The 24033-nt window shown below is 40.8% G+C and overlaps 1 protein-coding gene across 1 annotated transcript; it reads right to left on the minus strand.

Moving 5' to 3' along the window:
- Window positions 1–128: 128 nt before the first annotated feature.
- On the minus strand, window positions 129–23540 carry fasn (fatty acid synthase). Its single transcript, XM_057358202.1, has 42 exons — window positions 23282–23540; window positions 19828–19973; window positions 19146–19298; window positions 18659–18832; window positions 17757–17957; window positions 17374–17496; window positions 16849–16964; window positions 16630–16764; window positions 16089–16551; window positions 15743–15930; window positions 15020–15209; window positions 14781–14875; window positions 14538–14672; window positions 13641–13844; window positions 13433–13548; window positions 13169–13344; window positions 12904–13095; window positions 12724–12804; window positions 12403–12588; window positions 12118–12297; window positions 11834–12037; window positions 10873–11186; window positions 10361–10747; window positions 10029–10193; window positions 9638–9753; window positions 8942–9096; window positions 8543–8746; window positions 8066–8216; window positions 7804–7982; window positions 7560–7679; window positions 6465–6587; window positions 5880–6103; window positions 5554–5755; window positions 5309–5460; window positions 5135–5226; window positions 4638–5035; window positions 3586–3774; window positions 2938–3165; window positions 2625–2836; window positions 2446–2544; window positions 2096–2347; window positions 129–1731 (listed from the first exon to the last, which is right to left on the minus strand). Exons 2-42 carry the CDS (start codon window positions 19952–19954, stop codon window positions 1597–1599), a joined length of 7536 nt encoding a protein of 2511 aa, XP_057214185.1. The 5' UTR covers window positions 19955–19973; window positions 23282–23540; the 3' UTR covers window positions 129–1596.
- Window positions 23541–24033: the final 493 nt, after the last annotated feature.

Genomic DNA, 24033 nt, shown 5'->3' on the forward strand with positions numbered 1-24033 from the left:
TTTTTTTTAACTTGGAAAGGTATTTTCTATAAAGCTGTTTGGAAGAAAATGAACAATTATTTACAGTCAAATACAAATGCAAAAATATCCAAAATAGATGGGAAAAAAACATTCACTCTGGCTTGTGTATGTTAGTAATAGGTTTTATTTGGACTAGTGCAATAAATACTCGAAAAAATTACACCAAAAGAAAAATATTACAATAACAGACAAGTGAACTGTCTAGCTCTTTCAGCTGTGCTTCGAGCACATTAAAGAAAATCACACTGTTCGTCACTGACTCGAAAATAAGTCTCAGAAATATGTAGTGATTTGCCTTCTGAAAAGGAGGCCTTGTTCTGCCGTAACAGAATGTCATTTATCACGTCGCTGCCAAGAAAATACAACCACAATTTCAATCCTACACCAAACAACACGTCATTCTAACAAAGTGCAAAACATAAGGGTTAAGTGAACGTCTGGACCTGACCACGACGTGAACTTCGTAAAACATTACTAGAGAAGAGCTCTAGTTTAAAGCTGGACCTGAAGAATTTAATCGGTTTATGAATTACAGAACATTTGGGAGAATGTATACATCTGACGAACACCATAAGGAATGTTTGTATTATCCTTAAAAAGAGGTCATAGGTCTGTAGTTACTGCAAAGCAACATTTTTGCACAAGCTGGTATTAACTTGAGCATCAGAAATATACAGCAGCAGTTCACATCAGTTTTATGATTGGACTTTGCTTTAGACTTTTAGCTCATTCTCGTGTTTATATATTTAATAATAATTTTAATAACAGATTTTGTCCCACAAAATAGTCTATATGTCAATTAGCTAGCTCCCCTATTGTTTACTTATATCCTGGAATGTTGCGGAATGTTCTTATTTGTACGTATTATGTTCTCTTTTCAATACAAATTAATAGCACAATCAACGCAGCATAGCTTCAAGTTCAACAGCAACATCAAGAGAACCAGCAAATATCATTCATAACAACAACAAAAAATGCTACATAAGCGAAGTAAACATAAGCAAACAGGTGAGCTATCAATAGTACTGGCGAAGCATCAGTAACCGCTCACCTATGGTAAACAGCGTTCTCAGCTATGTGCAGAACTAGATTCCCAACAGCTATTTTGAAGATTTGAATGCACACATTTGCAGTCCGCATCATTAGGTTGGCTTATTAATATTCAGGTATGGATGCTGCCGGAACCTTTAGCAGACATTCAGGTACAAACAGTGTTCCAATCACTACATCTAGGCACTACGCAGGGTAATTGGCACTTAACTAAGATTAGGTGCTATATTTTTGTATGATATTAATCAATGAGGGAATTTGATATTTCACAGTGCTGAATGATTATTTATAGAAGGAGTGAAAGAAGATAACCTGATTTAACTTTTGATTCAAGCACCTAAGAAGTGCCAAAGAACAACATAATTGTATTGTGAATACATTTTGCCATGGAGTTGGTGAAAGATGCAGAGATTTCCTAATTTTAATATACAGGGGTATAACGTTTATAATGTAACTTGGTGACCAGGTGAAAGTGTTTACAAAGAAAAAGGGGGTGGAAAAAGAGTAGATGCTAGTAGAGAATGTTCAGCCCTCTCTGGCGCTCACTCTTGGCTCGGCCAATGAGCTGTGGATGATGCCCGATATCGATTCCACACCTTCTTCCAGGAAGGACCGATGGTCTCCCTCGATCACATGAACTGAAACTTTCCCGTCACACACCTGCAAACACGCCACCATCCGAAAGAAAAGCAATCTTGATAATGCCAGCTTTAGTATTTACTGGGGGTTTTTCCCCTTAAAGGGATAGTGCACCGTAAAATGCAAAAAATTTCATCATTTACTCAACCTCATGTCAATCCAAACCTGTATGAGTTTCTTTCTACTGCAGAACACAAAAGAACATATTTTGACGAACTTTGGCAACCAAACAACATTGACCCTATTGACCTACATCGTATGAACACAAAAACCAGAGCCATTTCTCAAAGTATCTTCTTTTGTGCTCCACAGAAGAAAAAGTCATCTCTAACTAATCATGGGTGCATGAATATTTTTTGTTTGTGTGGTAAATCCATATTCTTACCTCATGGAGCTTGTAGTCAGATCCCAACCCTTCACCATATTCGCTGCTGGCTTTGGCTCTTAGCAGCATGACATTGCCGTGATACTTTGAAGTTGGAACGTATTCGTCAGCAGCCTTGAGTTTGTAGTAGAACGTAGAAGCAGCGAAGTGGAGCAAATCTCGACTGATGTTCTTGTGGCTGGATGTGATCAGATCCACGGCCTTGTTTACGCGAGCCTCCAAGTCTGACAAAGGTAACAACGTCTCCAAAAGCTAAAACAACATAAGAAAACAAAATTAGGATTAAAATGAAACCGTGATGAGTTATGAAGTATGACACACACGTGTAGATATAACAATCGGATTTCTACCTTGTTGTACTCGATTCCAGTAAACTGCTGTATAAAGGCGCAAAGGGCTTCAGTCTCAGCCTCGGACTCTTTGCCAGGGGTCAATTTGGCCCTGTAGCTCTTTAAAAAAAATCAATTTCAAATCATGTGACTATAATACATCACATTTATGTTTGTAATTTCCGAGCTTTTTATTGTACCTGTGTATATGCCGCCACGTAGGAATGAGATCCGTCAAAGAGAAACAGGTATTCCACAGGGCACTTGGCCGCCTGCAGCTGAGAGCACATTTCAAAAGCCACGCATGCACCGAAAGAGTATCCAGCAATGCGATACGGCCCGTCCGGCTGTACCTGCCTCACGCACTCCACGTAGTATGAGGCGAGATTCTGAATACTGTCGAGCGGAGAGGCTATGGATGGACAAAACACGCAAGGGAAGAGAAATAAATTAAACTTATAATAAATTAAATCAGATAAATTTGACTTTAGGTTGGCATCACAAGTCTTGTACCTTTGGTGCACTGCAGGCCATAGCACGGCATGCTAAGCTTGGTGGTGAGAGTGCGGAAGGCAGCGATGGAGCCCTCGATAGGGTGAATGAGAAACAAGGGCCTCTCTGCACTCTGGACCTCATTCAGTGGGCTAACCGTGGGGCCGTCTGGGTTCACCAGCATCCGACTCAGATCTGATTCCAGCAGAGCCTGAGCACCCGAACGCTTTGCAGGAGAAGCTCGGGATTCTGGGAGAAAGGGGAAGAAGAATTAGAAAGATGCCATTTCACTCTCCTCTTCTTTTAAATACATGCACAAATGATATAGAAGCATGTATAAGTTTGTTTTACTTTAAAGGAACAGTTCACCCAAAAATAAAATTCCTGTCATCATTTGCTCTCCCTCGAGTTGTTCCAAATCTGTACAAATTTCTTGTTCTGATGAACACTAAGAAAGATATTTGGAAGAATGCTTTTAACCAAACAGTTCTTGGCCACCATTGACTACCATAGTGGGAAAAATTACAAATGGTAGTCAAAAGTGCCCCAGAACTGTTTGCTTCATTGTGTTCAACAGAACAAAGAATTGCATACAGATTTGAAACAACTTGTGAGGGTGAGTAAATGATGACAGAATTTTCATTTTTGGGTGAACAGTCACATGCTCACCCTCTGTGCCTCCTGATTGGCTGGATAGCTCCCGCAGTTTGTTAATGGTCAGCTGTCGGATTTCCCTCATTGCCATGACGATGTCGTAGTCCCTCTCCAGTGTCTGTTTAACCTCCACGCCCATCAACGAGTCAAGACCTAGATCGGCCAATGAGGCATCAGCATTCAGACTACTCACATCCCGCACACCTAGAAAAGCAGAAAATAACTTTATGAATGCTATATTTTGCATAACACTGTCAAGTGTTTAAATTACATGCGTATCATATATAGCCATGAAAAAAATTAAGACACCACTCCAAAATTATTTTAGTTTTTTTCTGAATTTACTACTTATAGGTGTTTTTAAGAAAATTGCCATTGTTTTATTCTGTGAACTACTGACAACATTTCTCCCAAATTCCAAATAAAATAATGGTTTTTATTTGCATTTATTTGTAGAAAATTTAAATGAAACAAACTGGTCAAAACAACACGCATATTTTAGATCTTGAATACTGAAAAGAAAACAAGTTCATACTCATGTTTAAACAACAAAATAGTAATATTTTTACATGTATTTTAGGATCAATTAAAAAAAATATATTTTGCTGTCGGGTGACTATGTTTGTTGAAATTTAACAGACACTGGACTAAAATTGCCAGAATACATCTATAAATTCTAATCAATTTCTACAGACATGCTGTTTTAAAGGTGCTAAAAGATGCTGGACATGTACTGTACGCGGTAAGTCAAACTAAGTCATACGTCTGCGTTTTGTTGGCAATCAGCGTGTACGTGCATAATGTACAAAACACGAAGGGATTAATGTGTTGCTTGCTCGTGCTGTAGTTCCATCCCACTCTCCCCACTAGTCCCACCTCTAGCATCTCGTGTATTCCGGAAATAATCGTTCAGCTGTATCTCTCTTTTATAAATCTGATCAAACTAAATACTCTTCGAAGATACGACGTATGCAATACTACTGTATACTGCAGGTACTCCAGATTAATATGAGACTGGCAGAAACTGAGTGTGTTACGCGATCTTTAATCTCGGAGCTGTATCTTACCTAGAATGTGAGCCACAGCTTCAACCAGATCCCTCTGTCCACCTCCGTCTCCTTTGGCGACCACCACCCTCTCTGCCAGCACAAAGCTGGACATTACAGGCTTCTGCTGGCACAGGAACCTATCCAGCACCTCCAAACAGGAAGTCATTCGCTGAGGCAACGTGCCCCCAATCACTGCATCATTACCACCCATGGTCTCCAAGACGACACCCACATCACCAATGGCACCCCACTGTATGGCCAGGCCCGGCAGGTTGTCGTGACGACGCTGCTCACACACTCGCTCCATAGTGGAGTTGGCGAATCCGTAGTTGCTCTGGCCAGCATTACCGCGGCCACAACTGACCGAGGAGAAAACCACAAACTGCTGAAGCTGTGGGCATTTCTGCCTAGTCACTCTGTGGAAAAAAAAAGAGAATAATCCATTGAAATTCTTCATAAGAAATAAAAAAAATAGAATCACAGTCACAGAGTCACAGTGACAAAGCCACACCTACCGGTCAAGATAGATGGTTCCATCATATTTTGGTTTATTGACATCAATGAACTGCTGTGGGGTGAGATTCTCCAACATGCCATCTTTAAGAACCTAGATGAAAGAGAAAGTAAGCAACCTTTACATTGACTGCCACTCAAAGTAAACTAGATGAAAAGCAGTGACTAGATGTTACCATAGCGAGGTGGAAGATGCCACCAACTGGTCCCAAACGGCAAGCCTCGGTGATGAGCCGCTCCGTACCCTCCAGGGTGCTGACATCACTGGTGGAAACGAGCACCTGGATGCCCATGGCCTGCCACTCCCGAACGCGCTTGGCTTGATATCCTGTCAAAACAACACATGTTGTCAATCAATACTTCTAATGGCAATGTAACCCACTCAAAACGAAAAATGTGATGTAATCCCACGCCTGCTTACCATTGCGGATACCGGATCTTGACGTCAGCACTAGTTTGCGAGCGCCTCTCTCTGTGAGCCAGTGGGCCAGCTCCAACCCGAAACCACCCAGACCTCCAGTGATGATGTATGAGAGAGATGCAGGACAGAAGGTACGGCATATAGAGGGGATGGAGAGAGGAGACGCGGTAGAAACAGTAATGCTCTTCTCTTCTGAACGGACCTGTGAGATGGAAGAGCAAAATAAAGTAGGATTAAGAAATTGTTAATGGTAGGGTGGGTAGGATCATAGGAAGACGCTGCGTCTCATTTTTTCTAAGTGTAACAAAATAAAGCCCAGTTCTTACCTGCAGTAGGACCTTGCCGATGTGCTTGCCCTGGGCCATGTAGCGGAAAGCATCCTCCACTTGGTTTCTCTCAAAGACAGTGGTGCGTAACGGCTGCACCACCCCACTGGCAATTCCCGCCTTTAGCAGCTCGGATACCTCCTCCCATTCCCGGTTTCCCTCTTCAAACAAAGCATCCAACAAAATGCCGTGGAAGGAAACGTTCTTGAGGAACAGAGCCATACCTGAAAGAAATGAAGTGTTAAAGGGATAGTTCACCCAAAAATGAAACTCCAACTCTGTATGACTTTCTTTCTTCTGCAGAACGCAAATTAAGATATTTTGAAGAACATTGGAATAACTCTGGTCCCCATTGACTTATATTGCATTGATACAAAACCACAGAGACATTTTTCAAAATATCTTCTTTTGTATTCCACAGAATGACATGCGTGTAAATAAATTGAACCCTAACCCTATTTTTGGGTGAACTATCCCTTTAATTCAATAGGCTACACATTTCCATTATACTTTACATTTGCACAATTTTATTAGTACAACTAAGTACTGTGCTGTGCCAAGTGCGTGTTGAGATGTTGGACGCACCTAGCGGCGTATTGTTGGACAGGTCATATTTGCCGATCTCCAGGAAACGACCATGTCTGGCCAAGCAACGCAAGCTTGCTTGCAGTTTCTCTTCAGCAAGTGAGTTCAGTACCAAATCGACTCCTGAAAAGCACACACAGAGGTTTGTTGAATTAATGTTATCATCCATCGTACCATGCAACACATTTATTACACTACAAAAGTACTGAGTAAAAACAAACACCTTTTGCATTGTCTTCAAGCAAAAATGTCTAAACATTCTAAAATCAAAATTCATTTACTTGAGAAGCAAAACAACCTAAGTTTAAAATTAAGCGAGTTTCTTCTTGAAACAAGAAAAAATATCTGCCAACAGGGCAAGACAAATGAACTTGCATTAAAGTGATAGTTCACACAAAAATGAAAATGCTGTCATCAGTTACTCACCCTCTTGTCATTTCAAAACTTTATGACTTTCTTTATTCCACATAAAAAGATATTTTGAAGAAAGCTAGTAAGCGAACAGCACTGGCACCCATTCACTTCTATTGTATGGACACAAAACCATGAATGGGGGCCAGTTAACAACATTCTTCAAAATATCTTCTTTTGTGTTCTGAGGAATAAAGAAAGTCATACAGGTTTGAAATGACAAGAGGGTGAATAAATGATGACAGAATTTTTATTTTTAGGTGAACTATCACAAAGTAGTTAAGGAGGTAAAACTTAATTCTTCAATCAAGATGTGAATGTTGTAAAGTGACATATTATAAGATATTCTTGTTTTATGAAAATATAAGAACTAAGTTTATGTTTAAAACAAGCAACAACAACAATAACAAAAATAAACTTGAATTAGGTAAAAACTACATCAAACTAAATTCAAGATTAATTTTCTTACCACGCTGACAGATTTTTGTGCTTGTTTTAAACATAAACTTACTTGTTTATGAAAGAAAATTTAAGAAATAAGACTATCTTAGGTCACTTTACTTGTCAAGTAAATGTATCTTGATTTAAGAATTTTCAATATTTTTACTGTAAAATAAGACAAACATTTTGCAGTGTAGACAATTATGTTGTATATTAATAGATTTAGTCATTTTGTTTATTCACCTTTGCCTTGAGTGTGGAGCAACACATGCTGTTCAAATGAGGCATCTCTAGAATTAGCAAAAGAATCTGCTGTGAGCTGAGGGAATCTCTCCTGCATGTACGCCCTTTTCTCTCCAGAACCTGAGAATCAAAACCAGATGCACATTGAGGAATAAAAACAAAATAGTGAACAAATATTACCATTCATCACTGTCTGGTTTTGATATTTAAACTTCTAAAGAAGTGCGAGAAGTATGTCACTGACCCACAGTTGTGAAGACCCTGCAGCGCATGCTAAGAGCGATGGCAATAGCTGCCTGCCCCACCCCTCCGGAGCCTGAGTGGATCAGCACACTTTCTCCAGGCCTCAGCCGTCCTCTCACCACCAGAGAGTAAAATGCCGTGGCATACACCACCGGTACGGAGGCAGCCTGCTCCAACGTCCTGCACACAACATTGAACATCCATTTTGATCAAAACATGATCAGATATTCACATTTCAAGTGCAAGTAATTCAGGGGTCTCACCAGCTGTTGGGAACTTCCCAAAGGAAGCGCTTGTCTGCGTCCACACAGGTGGCCAGGCCTTTAGCTGGCAGCAAACCCATCACACGTTTCCCATTGGGGTCTCGCCCTGAAAACTCCATTCCCAGCATGCACTGCTGCAGCGCTATGTCTCCTGCATTCACAAAACAATAGGAATCAAAACACAAAGGCCCGGTTTCACAGACACAGATTAGCTTAAGCCAGGACTATAGCCTTAGTTGAATTAAGATATTTATGTCGCTTTTATAAAAATGCCTTAGAAGAATACATTACTGGTGTGCATCTTGAGACAAAACAATGGCACTGATATATTTTAAGATATTTTAGGGCAAGTTATATTCAGTTAAGACAAGTCAAACATTCATTTTAGTCTGGGACTAGCCTAGCCTTGTCTGTGAAATCGGGCCGAAATGTTTTTTTGCAAAAAATTGAGATTCCAAAATTGGGATGGGTACAAACCAGGGATGGCGTCTGGGGGAAGTTTGCCGGTGGCCAGCATGATGTCTCTGAAGTTGAGGGAGGAGTAGTAAACGAGGCACAGCTGCACGTTGGGGTTGGAAGGAACGAAATGACGCAGCGGTGAAGCGATCCAGCGCAATGATGAGAGATCACCGCGGGTCAGGACATTCACATACGCCTGCTCAACCGACTCCTCACTCAGATCTACACATAAACACAGGATAGAGAACTTAAAACGAGCAAAGTTACATTCACATTAGTTTCAGACTCAGATGGCACACCCATAGACCACTCACTGATGCGCTAGGGTCTGATTCATATCGTATTTAAAAAATCAGTAGGTGATAATCTGATTTTAGTGAAATTACATTAAAGATATAATAGGATTTTCTGTTTGACCTTGTGAGAGCAACTGGTGCTTGAAGATGCCCCACAGCCCATCACGATACACATTCATGGTCAGATCTCTCTGCAGCACGGCTTGAAAGTCCTTATGAGTAGAAACAAGGGAGGGGACTTTGGCGCTCTTACTTAGATTAGAAACAAATGCACACCTGTTGGAGGGAGAGAAAGTATATAAACAACAAAAAACTGCACAATTGCACCGACTGTCAACTTTATGAAGACAAAACAGTGGTGCATATCAAACAAACACATAGTCCATTAAAGGTCCAATGTGCCATTTTTTGGAAGCTCTAATGACAGAAATGCAATAAAATATACAGAACGGTCTTCAGAGGTGTATAAAGACCTTACATAATGAAGCGTTATGTTTTTATTACCTTAGAATGAGCTATTTCTATCTACATACACCGCGGGTCCCCTTACATGGAATCCACCATGTTTTTTCTACAGTAGCCCTAAACGGACAAACTTCTCTACGGAGCGCGTTTGGTAAATACGTTATCTCCTTCGGTAAAGAAGTGAAAATGTGACGACATCTTAGTTCTGTGTCAGCAACCGTAGTGCTTCAAAAGGGAGGGATGGAGTGAGTCATTGGTTGCAATTCGCAACCTCACCGCTAGATGCCGCTAAAATTCATACACCGGAGCTTTAATAGGTCTATCTGACTAAATGCACAGTAAATGGACAAACCGTATGCGGTCGCCTCCAGGCTCCTGTCTCAGGCAGTTCACCATCCCAACAACTCCATTATGACCATGAGTGGCCATCAGCCAGACCGGGCTATCGGATGACTCCGCCAAAGTGCTCTGATAAAAAGAGAGAAAAAGATTTGGAGACGTGGATGGATCAATTTAGATCCTTAATGAGTTAGCACGAGTTAACGTTCGATCTAATGCCCCATGGTAAAAAAATAAGCTCTTTCTAGAGAAAATATAACTTGTGCAAAGTGATGCAAACATAGATATGTACACGCGCTTTTGACTGCTCCAGACACCTTGATGTGTCCGCCATTTTGGAACAATTAACAATCTGCAACATCTGGTCAAATTTCACTTGTGAAATGCTGGATAATACAACTTACCTTTAGCATCTCGACCCATTTGTAGTCTGTGGGGTCTACAGAAATAGTGATGGGTTGTTTTTGAGGGGTCTGTCGGCGGCAGAGGAACAGAGCCGAGCCGTAGCAGGATTTCCTGAGCATGACCACATTTAAAGAGGCCTGCTGGAAAAGCTTCTCCCATTCAGTCTAAAAACAAACAACAACAGTTCAAAATCTGAGAAACTTGCAGACAAAACAAAGTAATGCAGACGATGACATGTTATTTAAATAAAGCATTGTTATTTAAATGTCACTTTTACTTTCATGCTGTGGTTAAAATGTTTATTTCTACACGTTTGCATATTAGCTCGCACCTGAGTCAACAAACCATCCCGTTTGTTTTGAGATGCAAGGAAGGCTACTGTCTCCCCCAGAGTATCTCCTCTCAGTAGGGTGTGGAGCAACACAAAACCACCATCCCTTGCAGCTGAAGTCATGTTCTCGATCAGCAACGCAGGGTTGGCCACGGGTCCCACTGCACAGTTACACACAACAAGATCAGCCCCGGTCAGACCGCCTGTTGCCGGGCCCTGCAGAGGGTCCCATTGAGCAGATGAGATGCCCTGCTCCTCCAGGGAGCTCTGGAGACCTTCCAGCTGATCAGCGGAGACATCAGATGCAGTGTAGTCTAGGCGTAACATGGGCTGGATGTTGAGGAGGCTAACAGCCCGGGAGAACACACGTCCATCCATGGACAAAGCCTAGCATGGAATACCAAAAGATGAGAACTTCGTTGTTTCATAAGCCAGTTTGATGTAGTGGTTCTTCTAAACTTTGAGGAATTTGTAACCATAACCAATAGAAGGCTCAAACTTATTCTGTGTACCTCCAGAACTTTGAGTTTTCCAGGCGTGCTGTTCTCCAGAGCCGTGTCCAAACAGTGGCGTAACGCCTGAGAGTCCAGCAGGCCGTTCAGCAAAGGGTCCTGCAGCAGACAGTCTCTCTCTTTGTGTACCGTCTGTTCCAGTTCGGAGCGCAGGTTGCCGTTCAGCTCCAGCCCGCACAGCACCGACAGAAGCCTCAACAGTCCTTTCTCTGACTCCGATTCAATCAGCTGGCCCTCCGCCGCACCGTCTAATCCAGGGATGGAGATCTTCACTCCTTGATTGGCCAGTTTCCTCTGAAGACACTGTACTAGACCTGTGCGAACAATACGTCAAATCAAAGAGAAACTGTTAACACGGACGAGAAGTCAAATAAAGTGACATTTCCCACAAAATCTCACAAGACAAATTTTATTATAATAAATTATGACAAAAATATAACATTTAGAATATAATTTTTTTTACATAAATATAACATTTAGAATATAACTATTTTAAAGATACATTAATATAAATAATTATAATATAAATTATTTTATTTTTTTAATTATAATTCTTTATTTATTTATAATATTTAATATTTAATTATAACATTTATTTAATATAAGCTTTGTAACGGTTGTAAATCGGTGTAAGGTAAGGAGAACTTTTTTTGTACTTTTGTTAACTTTTATTTATTATCCAAAAAATATTACAGTTAGCAGCTTTAAAAGAGTAATTTATTTATTAAATAAAGTTATTAATATATTTACTTATTTATTCGTATTCACTTGCTGATATGGATTATCTTAAAGTACTGTATTTGTTCATGTATTATACCCTGTATTCAGGAACGTTACATTTTTTGTTAAGTTAAGAGAAAATGTATTAAAAGAGTGCCAAAGTTTATTTATACAAGACAAAAAAAAATGTATAAGTTTATTTATACTTAAATGTAAATGTAATGTAAAAATCAAAACATGCCTTTGCAATGCCTGAGCTGCTCTCCGAGCTTCTCATTGGTTCTCAGGCAATCGGACTCCACATAAGGAACAAAGACAAACTCCTCCAAGGTGGGCGGAGTCTGCTGCTGTTGGCGACGTGGTGCCACCGTAGCGTGAAGCCCGCATATCTGAACTCCTCCGGCTGTGATGTTGTCCAGGCAACGGTTAACACAGACGTCAACGGCTGGAAGGACAGTTTGATTTTTGGTCAGAAACAATCTATTAGTTAATTCAGACTTTCCTTAGATAGAACACATTCGGTACCTTTCTGGTCATAGGTGTAGTCTTTCACTTTCTCCTCGTGAAGCGTGGGGTCCACACACACAGAGCGGATACGTGTGGGCAGTCTCAAACTACGACCGGGCAGCCCCACCACAATCATCTGTAGCATGGTGTCCAAAAACGTTACCCAGTTACTCGTCCAATGAAGCTTTCCACAGTCACCTATGAAATACAAACACCTCATAAAAGAGCTCAGGATTGACCAAAAAGTGTCTATTAAAGTTTTGAACTTATATTTTAAAGATAATATTGTCTGAAATGCATTACCGGCATTGTTTGATTCTAGGATGCCCTGGAAGGTCTTGCCGTAATCATATCCACGCAGACGCAACTCTTTATAGATGTCTCCGGCTTTCAAAAGCAGTTTAGGGTCTTCCTGGTCTGTAGCCATTGGCTTGGCCAGTTCAGCATGGAAGGCCTCAAGTGCAGCGTCCTCCAAGACACTAACCTTACCTGTAACCACAAAGGGTATCATGTGTTTAATATAAATTAATTCATCATGTCAACATCAAATCAAAACTGACCCTAGCTATTTACTTTACATTTCTAGCCACATAATTTCAAAACAATATGTTTGCAGAAACTCACCACTGACAGACAGGTTTCCATTCTCCGACACCTCAAAACGGTTAGTAGCTGGCATAAGCCGCACCTCCAGCTGGACAGACCCTGATACAAGAAACAGAAAAAAGTCAGTCTTAAGCCACATGGACAAACTCCCTTTTTGTTTTATTTAAAAAATCTAAAGTGCAAAAACAAATGTCTTACCTGTCTTGGGTAGAATGGTGGCTCTATGGATGGTGACATCCTCGAACGTAACAGGAGTGTGTTCCATAACCGTGCCCAGAGACCTCATCAGAGTCCTCCAGGCGAGAACCAGGTACCCTGTGGCCGGGTACAGCACTCGCCCATCAATGCAATGACCTATCATGTAGTAATCTGGGGACTCTGGGTTCATATCTGTACAAGTCAAAGATGAGATTAAGTATACGGGTCATTTATACCAATTGATTTTAAAATCTCGGCTACCCACCAATAGTGTAGATGGTGGCTGAGGTGGATCCCCCTGAACCAGCAGGGAAGTCCTCCACCTTGGGCACATCCCAGATCTGGGAATGATCCCACTGAATGTGAGGAGAGATGAGCGGGGTTCCCGTAGGCACAGGATACTCCACAGACGGATACAAATTATTACAGTCCACGTTTATTCTGCAAACGTATACAAGAACTCGTTATCAACAGCATTGGAAATAGAGACAACTTGAATTGTTAGAAATATAGAAGTCAAAAAACAAACCCGTTCATGAACATCTTTCCCACGTGAGACAGGAAGAACTCCAGATTGTTGACGTGACCTCTTTTCATAAGGGGAAGAATGCCACAGGTGGGCTTGAGGCTTCGCTTAAGGATGGCCTGTAGGTGCATCAATGCAGGTGCATTCATAAGAAATCTTCAATGTGTGTCTAAAGGATCAAACTAAACTCATTCTTGTAATTCTTGATCACCTGAAGCAAAGCGTGCGGGGCGATTTCGATCACCACTGCATTGTCCGGCACATGCCTGAGTCCCTCCTGGAAGAGAACTGGACTGACCAGGTTATTGACGTGGTACTCAGCTGAAGAGTAAATCGCTAGAGGGTTCTCCCAGTCCGCCTGTGGGATGGACGTGCTGATCCAGCGGGGTGAACGAGGCTTCGGGCTCTTAATCACCTATGAGAACACAGACACAAAAAGACACAAGACAGGGCTTACTGGTACTGTTAAAAAAAAGAAATGCATGTACAGAAATAATAGTTTTTTACAAGAAATGAAAGGAAACTGAAATAACAATACAGCAAGAGTAATCATTTTTATTAAAAAAAATTTTTTTTGTTATTTATACCCGTAAAGGGACAGTTCACCCAAAAATAAAAATAAAACTGTATCCTCATGTCATTCCAAGCCTGTATGACTTTCTTTTGCAGAACACAAAAGATATTTGAAGAACGTTGGTAACCAAACAACGTTCTATTGACTTTCATCATATATGGACAGAAAAACCAAAATATCTTTTGTGCTTCACAAATGGCATGAGGTTAATTAAACGATGACAGACTATTCATTTTGGGTGAACCGTCCCTTTAAGAGAAATGTAATTAAGCATAGAAGCAAAACATTTGTAAGCATCTGTATGTTTGCCAGTATTTAACTTTATACATATGCATACAGATGTTTAGCTTCGGTTCCAAAAAGCTAAATGGTCCAAAATTTGGCTTATTTTTTGTTATGTAAAACATATTTTGTTTCTGCCTAACTTAGCTAACAAGCAAGCACCTTACAGAAAGATTATGGCTCTTGGTTTATTTTGGGACCATAATGGCCACCAGGGGGCACTGTGACATTGCGACTTCAAAAATGACTCACTTTCTGCAGTGCAGACAGAAGGGCAGGAGCAATGGAAGCCATATAATACGAATGGAAAGCTACACCAGCGCTGCGCACTTCTTTGGCAAACACACCAGTCTTCTTCAGCTGGGCAACGAACTTGCTGACAGCCTCCTGCGTATGCAAACACAAACATTCACATAAATACTGTAAATGGGCCCCGTTTAGTTTTTAAGCATCCGTCTTTTCACAACAAAGATGCAGTCTCAGACCATACAGCACCTGAGGGCCTGAGATGGTAACCGTGTCTTCAGCGTTGTGACAGGCAGGAACGACACCCTGTGGGCACTGAGCTTTACACTCTTCCCATGTTAGACCTGGAGGACAAGGAAAGGAGGTTTAAAGAAAACAGACAAGCTTTTCGAAAATATCCCAGAATTCACTAGTGAACAAAAGGCAACTCAAAGCTCTCTCAGCTTTGTATCTGTTGTAGAGGTAGAGATATCAGGTGCCACACTAACCCACTGCAGCCATGCCCCCTGCGGGCAGGTTGGCCTCTTTAATGCAGCGTCCTCTCCAGTAAGCAGCTAAAATGGCCTCGCTGTGGCTCAGGGAACCATCTGCGTAGCCACATGCTAACTCTCCCACAGAGTGTCCCACAATCCCGTCTGGCGGTAGACCCATCTTCCGCAGCATGTCAATTTGGGCAACCTGGAGAATACACAGAAACATATTTAAGTTGGTTCTTTAGGGCAACCGCTCCTTTAAAGGGAATAATATCTTTTTTTAAATAATTTTTACACCATAATATAATTTCAAACCTGCATGACTTTTCAGTCGGAACTGTGCAGAACACAAAAGAAGATATTTTAAATAAAATTGGTAAGCAAACAATATTGCCCCCCATAGACTTCCATTACATGGACACAAAACCACAAAAGACGTTTCTCAAAATATCTTCTTTTGTGTTACACAGAAGAAAGAGTCATATATAGGTTTTAAGGTTGAATAAATGACGTCTGAATTCCTATTTTTGGGTAAACTGTCCCTTTAAGAGACAGTCTCTTGCATACAGAGTTGAAATCCCGACTGATGATTGTGACACTGTATTGCAACATGTATCCACCCCATATCAACTGTGAACTTTAACAGGGGTCATTTCATTGAGAAATTCTGCTGATGTCAATGCCGTTTCATCAAGACGGGCACCGCACATAGTGTTTCTAGATTGAGGAGAATCTGACCTGAATGGCTGCGAGGCCAACAAAAGCATGGACAGTGTCTTCAAAAGTGCTCTCATCAGCGTTCATGAGCAGCTGAGACACACACAGCCCGGTGTCCTTCAGAGCCACGTCCGAACGCTGGATGGACTCCCGGAACTCCAGCAGCTGCATCAGACTCTGACCCATACCTGCCCACTGTGTACCCATACCTGACAGGACACACAAACATTCGAACCAGGTCAGATGAAAGCAGAACATGGTTGTTTAGAAATACAGGTGTGAGTAAATGCTTATTTTTACAGTCATTTGATTCTTCTTGATGTGACCTCCAGAAGCCATTAACCATCCCAAATACATGACCTCTCACCTGAGCAAATGTACCAGAGGGGCCTGGGTGTGCCTTGAGTCTGCTGCACCTCTCTAACTTCTCCCTGGGCTCCAATCACCGCATAACCTCTGTAAGGCATGCCAGCCGTGGGAACCCCAGACACCTCATTCAACAGAGACAGAAAGCTCGGGTTCTCCTTCTGCTCCTGGGCTTTGTCAAGCAAGGTATTGACAGCCTCCTCGGTGCGGCCAGATGCCTGCACAAGTCTGGGGACTACAGGTGGCGCGGTCTGATCTAGAGCTTTTGAACCATGTGGACTCAGGATCACGTGGACGTTTGAGCCCCCGAAGCCGAATGAGTTGATGCCCACAATGCCGCCACGAACAGGTATGGGCTCCGTCACCACACGTACCCGGCCATCCGTCAGAGCAGGAATGTCAGGGTTTGGATCATGAAAATGGATGTTGGGGGCCCAGACGCCATGTTCGAGTGACAAAACCACCTGTAGGAATACAATTGAGAAACTTAAGCTTTTAGATGCGACTAAACGTGATCGTTTTAAAGACGTGGTTAAACGTACCTTGGCAAGTGCTGCTAATCCAGAGGCGGGCTCTGGGTGTCCCATGTTGGATTTGGTTGAGCCAATCAGCAGGGGATCCCTCGGTGACTGACAGAATACACTAACGATGCCATTCACTTCCTGAGGATCCCCGACCTGTAAATATGGAGTGTTGTAGTTTTATTATATAGTTCACACAGGTATGTCCGTGTCTTGTGTATTATTTGTAGATTGACTGACCTTTGTGCCAGTGCCATGAGCCTCGATGTATTCCACCTGCTCGGGTGAGATGTTGGCCTCCTGGTACAGAGAACGGACCAGATGCTGCTGCATATCGCCTGATGGGAAGGTCACGCCTGAAAAAAAGAGAAGATCCACCACATTTCACAATATGTACAGAGGTTCAGAAAGCATTTCAGGTTCGACATTTAAAGTGACAGCGTTCAAATTAATGCAGGCATTAAAGTGTACCCAAAATGTTAATTATTCACCCTCATGTCCTTCCAAACCTGTATGACTTTCTTTCTTCTGCAGAACACATTACAAGATATTTTGAAGAATGTTGGTAACGCCGAACCTCATTGACTTTTCTCAAAATATCTTCTTTTGTGTTTCACAGAAGAAAGTGTCATATAAAGGTTCGGAATGAAATGAGGGTGAATAAATAATGAGAATTTATTTATTTTTGGGTGAAGTGTCCCTTCAACAGAGCTGATTTCACTCACAAGACTTCATGTGTGTGGGATAGAAGGGTGTTGTATTCACCTTGCTCTTTGTAGCCGTCCGTGTTATTGCCTGCGTTCAGCACAGTAGCGTAGATTCTCTTTGCCATTGACTTCTTGGTCAAAAGTACAGCGACAGCAGCTTCTGAGCGACAATACCCATTTCCTATATAGAAAAATGATTGGCATAATTAAAGCTTCCATTTATTCAAAGTAAATAATTTGTTCCATAATGCAATGCGTTTCTCAAAACAGACAGTATACAGCATATACTGTACAGTATATTCAGTATGCTAGCATTCCATTCCAAACATAGCCGAATACTTAAGAATGTAGAGGCCCATATTATTAGTGACATTTATAGACATGAATTCCACTGAAAGGTGTAGAGAGATGAAGAGATCACATTGATAAATGGCATCTCACCTGAGGCGTCAAATGACTTGCACATTCCCTCGGGACTAAGCATGCCTAGCTTCATGAACTGAACTGAGGTGTTGGGCTTGAAAAGCAGGTTAACTCCGCTCACAAGCGCCGCATCACACTGGCCATGGCGAATAGCATTGAAGGCGTTTTCAAGAGCCAGCAGACTAGAGGAACATGCGGTGTCAATGGCTGCGCTGGGACCTTATAAAAACAAATAAATAAGTGTTTGGTAAAAATTGAATCAACAAAAACATTGAACAAAATGATTTTTTTTACATTTAACGTTCGACAAACAATGTTAGTCGTTCTGCAATTCAAAGCTCCACACTCTTAAAGGGATATTTCACCCAAAAATGTATATATCTTTCATCATTTCCTCACCCTCAGATTGTTCCAAACGCTGAACACCGAAAAAGATATTTAGAAGAATGTTTGTATCCAAAGAGTTCTCGGGCACTATTGACTATCATAGTGGGTAAAAAAACTACTATGGTAGTCAATTGTGCCCAAGAACTGTTTGGTTGCAAACATTCTTCCAAATATCTTCTTTTGTGTTCAACTGGGCAAAGAAATGAATACATGTTTGGAACCACTTGAGGGTGAGTAAATAATGACAGAATTTTCATTTTGGGGTGAACTATCCCTTTAAAGTTTTAGCATGGCATTCCATGAAGAAAAAATGGCTTACTGCACCTTGAAGAGATTAAAACAAAAATGTAAGAGGCTGTCTAAGGGTCACGCATGTGTGGTATGCAGTTTCAACAGTGAAAGCAATGACTGCGTTATGAGTCACTTTTTCAAATCAACAACAAAACTTTACATCACAGTTATTCAAAACACAAATCAACCCAACCCACATCACTACCATTGAATGAGAAATTAAAGTGACAATGTTTCCATACCATTGAAATCAAAGTAGTAAGACAAGCGGTTGGCAAACATGGCACGCTGGCAGCCTGTCATGCTGTAGCCCAACAGCTCTTCTGGGTCTTTACTGAAGGCTTCTCCCGCCTCGGATCCACTTACGCCGATGTAGACGCCAGTTTTGCTGCCACGCATGGACACCGGATTTATGCCTGCAATGAAGAATCAACAAACTCAATTTATATGCACGGCATACTGGTTAAGTCATTTTTCTTGCTTATACACACACACCATATGGCCTACAAATTAGTATATGTAATTATAGACAGTACCATACCATACACCATATGGTTAAAAATAATATTTATGCAATTGACAGATTGCATAAGTAACTCACAGTGCATTCAAGCTATACGTACAATGCGTACAATGCATTCGTTTTCTTGGGATTTAAACCCACAAACGTTTACATGCATCATAACCAACCACTGTGAGCGGTTTCATTTCTGGGAAGCCGATACTAACCTCCATCGACGATGGCCTCGTACGATATCTCTAGCATAAGCCTTAGCTGTGGGTCCATGGTGTGGGCCTGTTTGGGATGCACCCCAAAAAAGGCTGCATCAAATCTGTCGATTTCTTTGAGTTTCCCATTTCGTCGAGGGAGACCGTACAGACCTAGAGTTAAGAAAAATGAATCAAAAGCGCTCTCTACTCACTGCTATAAGCCTGTTAGTGCTTTAGCACATGAATGCAAGTGTTAGCTTGGTGCCAACAGAGAGAAGAGGGCCGGGCCCTTCAAAAGACCCCAAAGCCAGATGGACTGAGAAACCACAACAGCAGCCAGGTAAGCAAGGAGACCAGCAAATGAAAGAAACTACAAATCAAGAAGGAATTGGATGTGCTAATAGAGGATTAACCGTAAAAAATTATGTCTAGTCATGTATTCCTAAACAGAAATACCCATTTAAAATATTTTTGTGCATTTAAAAATAAGCCAAAAATACTGATGACTCATCATGCACTTCACAAAATTCTCTCCAATCAAATGCTCTCTAGAATGAAAAAGTCCTTCCCCCAATAAAACCTGCATCAAGCAAGTAGCAAATCCTGATCCATGGCTGTTTTGGGCTTGCATATTTAAAGTAAATTATTTTCACGCTAAATTTATTTAAAGAAAAAGCACATTTGAATAAAATGAACACACCTGGTTTCCACCGCCTGTCATCTTCTGTGACCATGTCCACTCCATTGAACAGGTTCTGCCAAAATTCTTCCAAATTGTTCGACTCAGGAAGACGGCCTGAAATTCCAGCTATAACAATATCCTCCATGTCTGGCTAGAGTTTGATTCTGAAAAAAATCCCCAGAAAATAAGAAACGGTCAGTCAATTAACGTAAAAGAGATTCTGTCAGCTTGATCTTGCAAAGAAGCGTGTGAATGTGTGTCTTTCATTTTAAAGCAACTGTCTGTGTCTTGGGGTCACAGAGTTTGTGCAAGATTTAAAATGTGGGCTGGAAAGCCGGACACTTTTGTTCCCCCTTTCGGGGTCAGAACACTCACGCCTGCCAGACAGCCAGCAACAAAACGACAGCATGGATGGGATTCCTGTTCACTCAATGCAATCGAGCATCAATGACAAGCACAAGCGTCTCTCTGTTCCTTTTAACTCAAAACAAAAGGCAGGGTGCATTTTAACTTGGTGGACCATTGAATGCTTTCACAATTATCCAGGAGGGAAATCAACTTATCTTCGCAATGGGCAATGAGAATTCATTTTACATTTCTAGATCTTTACAAAGAAGTGCACTTATAAATTATGAACCGCTTTATTTCAAAAGCATTCTTTACTGATTAAATTAAGAAAGATATTACGAAAAGAGGTTTTAAACGGTGTGAAAATAAGACCGAGATGACATGAACATGTTAACATGTATTACATAACAGCTAGTCTCCTACAGCCTTTTACAGCATGACTGGGTTGTAAAACACATTAGTGCCCAGTAGCTCAAAAAGTGGGGCAGATTAAATTATGCATCAAAAATCAATAAACTTAATTACAGAGGTGGGTAGTAACGCGCTACATTTACTTCGTTACATTTACTTGAGTAACATTTTGGAAAATATGTACTTTTAAAGTAAAATTAAAAGTGGGTACTTTTACTCTCGAGTATATTTCTAATAGAAAATCTGTACTTTTACTTCGTTACACTGCGTGACGTTCCTTCGTTACTTCATTTTAAAATATGCATTATAAAATGCGTTGTTTATTTCCAAGGTTGTCGTCTCTTTTTACGGCCATTCCCGAGTGATTGATTCTTTTCAGTCAATTCTTTTGAAAGCATTAATTGAACAATGGGCAAAATAGGTTCACGAATCAGTTCAAATGATTTGTTCAGTTCGCAGCACGATCTGAATCATCTGAAACGGCGGATTACTCACTGCTAGTAGCGCGAAATTTAAAAACACGCAGAACACAAAGAGCGTTGGATTAAGTGGATATAAATCTATATCTATCCAATCAAAACTGTAAATGTGTCATATTGTTTGCCAGCAATGATGAATGCCCGCCATATGCGCGCACCCGCGCGACCTGTTCGTCAGACACAGCAACATGCGCACGACCTGTTAGACACAGAGACGTGGGCTGGCAGAAATATACATTTGAAGAACAAAAGAAAACTTGTTAATGGGCGTGTTTACTGTATGTTTACAAGTAAGAGCTTTTCACAACACACACGTGTGATACAACACGAGAAAACATGAGTTTGGTCTAAAATCAGTTTGTATTTCATACAAGAGAGCACTTTTTTACTTTTACTCGAGTCATTTTTAAAATAGTGACTTTTACTTGAGTAACAATTTCTCTAGTTACTTGTACTTTTACTTGAGTAAAGATTTTGGCTACTCTACCCACCTCTGCTTAATTATGGTCGGCCAATCTGAGCAGATTTCACTAACACACATTAAATGAATGGGTAAAAATATAAAAAAACAGTTTATAAAATAAGTTGACATATTTTAACAAACAAAAAAAATACAAAACTGCAGCTTAGGTTTATGACAACATTTTGTTCAATGATTCATATGAGTTTAATATTTGATTTGATGTGCTAAAGAGCACAGAAGCTGCAGTCAGAGATTAAACCGTAAGTGACGTCAGGACCGTTTAAACCCATCTAGACAAAATGAAATGACAATGGTTCCTCAGAATTTTATAATGTACAAGTCAAATAATAACTATGAAAGTTGAATACATAGAATACATAACATTTTTCAGAGTTACGTAACGTGACCAGGTAATGTCAAGGCAAGGTATTAGTACTCCATGTTGCCATAGTGACAACCGGAAGATGACGTACTTGCTGTAAACACGTACGTGTGGTCTAATGAACTGTAACTATGTTGTTTAACGCATTAGTTAAGTATAGACCAAAATTCTAGTAAATGTCTCAAATCAACCAACTTAACCAAGTGCTAAACACTGTTTCTATGACTACTCACACATGGATAAACTAGCAGGCAAATCCCCACAAAACACAGTGATAAATCTTGATTTTGGAGTGAACCAGACATGTATTACAATTCCAGTAACAAATGTAACCATATTACTATTCTGATTCCTATTACATCATATTTTTGCCCGACAAAAAGCAGGTTGAGACAGTAGGTAAACAGATTTCTGAAGAGTGTAATCTGCCTGACCTAGATCTCATGAGCCGCTGATGTAGCTGACCACTCACCTCATTACAGCTGGAAAAAAACTCCCATGATGCAGTGGTGACATCAGCTCAAGAATGTTTTGCAATCTTTAAATTTATTTAAACAACAAGCATGAATCATCCTCCATGACACCTATGCACGAGGAATCAAGTATAAATACAATTTATTTTTACATTCTAATCATACAATACTGACACAAAAATTACTAGTCATTTCTGAAAATGCAACGTCCATTATTTGATACAAAACAGAGTTAAAATGTCGATAGAGATTAAAGGGAAAATAATATTTTAATTTACAAATTATTTTACACATACACAATTTGGTCCCCCAAACACTACACAGGAGGCAATAGCAATAGAATAAAAAGTTTGGATGACCAGGCTGCATGCTCATGCTCATTCTCATAATACAATGATGGAGAGGGATGAAGGGCAAGCTCACACAAAACTGCCGAGGCGTATCCTAAATCTGGCAAGCTTTAGTAACTTGGTTACATGCCAAACCGAGTTTTTTTACAAGGTGGCAAATTCCGCATTGGCTCTACAAGGGCCACCCTGATACTTTTTCTCATCGTGTAAGATTCATATCTATAAGCTTCTGTACATAGAAAGATGCAATGCAACGCAACAATGCAGCGAGCAGCTCTCACTGCGGACTAAAGATAGATCATGTGCATTTTAAACCACTCGGTAATGGTGTTTAACCGAAACGTGGTGTAACCACACATACTGAACATTGCAAAAATAGCGTGACGAATAACCGGCATCGTGATTTCACACTCTTTATCATAGCCCGATCTGCAGCGTCCAGGCAAACGATCTCACTTTAAATCGCTTTTATTCTTATCTCGATAGATAGGAAACTATCTTTACTACATCACTCCTCACTGAATGAACTAAAGATGCAGCTCTAACACTATGCTACATAAGCTTACCTGGATGTGGGCACAGTTTAACGCAGATCCTTGCGGATAAAGGTTGACCTGTTTATTCCTCTTTGTTGATTCCCGGTTCAGATGGAGCGTTACAGTGATGTGCCCCTCGGCCAAGCCCTAAAACATTACTCTCGCCCTCCTGAGTCCCACTGTCTGTTCATTTAAATGTCTGACATCCTCGGTGGCCACGCCACATGGGCTGACAGTTTGGCTGTGAAGTGCAGTCCAATGAGAAGAGAGGCTGGGCTGTAGACGCAGTCGGTGATGGGCTGATCCTTCACTGCCGCTGCAGTTCCGTACAGGAAAAAAGCCCGGGTTACTAAAGTTCATCACCGGAAGATCATCACATGCACAGAAACAGCGGCAGAATAGTCTGCTTTACCGGTCTGGTCGTGCGAGTGCGAGTTCAAGTTCAAGGCGATACGGGGGGGTCGGAGGTCGTTTGTTTGCGGTATGACAACAATAGAGTTTGTAAATGCACTGGATGGATTTTGGTTTGCTATATTTTTCCCAAGGACGCGTACTACTGGTTTATTATTTATGGATTACTTGCATACATATTGGAAATGCATATTATTATTTTTAGATATATTTTTAGATAATTTGTTTTAAAACGGCAATGTGACTTCCTTTACATTTTCTGGAATTTAAATATGCAACGTCTTCCAACAATAATTTCAAATGTTAGTCCCTTATAAAAGTTTATTTAAAGATTTGCTTAAAGATTAAGATAAAAAAGACAGCTGAAAACA

Source organism: Triplophysa rosa, linkage group LG18 (assembly GCF_024868665.1).
Source record: "Triplophysa rosa linkage group LG18, Trosa_1v2, whole genome shotgun sequence".
Classification (NCBI taxonomy): domain Eukaryota; kingdom Metazoa; phylum Chordata; class Actinopteri; order Cypriniformes; family Nemacheilidae; genus Triplophysa; species Triplophysa rosa.

Excerpts from the sequence above, each read along its gene's own strand:
- fasn (XM_057358202.1), bottom strand. The coding sequence starts at position 19,954 with ATGGAGGATATTGTTATAGCTGGAATTTCAGGCCGTCTTCCTGAGTCG. Across the intron at positions 17,958-18,658 it reads TTACTACTTTGATTTCAATG|GTCCCAGCGCAGCCATTGAC; the intron begins GTATGGAAACAT and ends TGTTTTTATAAG. Across the intron at positions 12,298-12,402 it reads CCTAGAATCAAACAATGCCG|GTGACTGTGGAAAGCTTCAT; the intron begins GTAATGCATTTC and ends TGTATTTCATAG.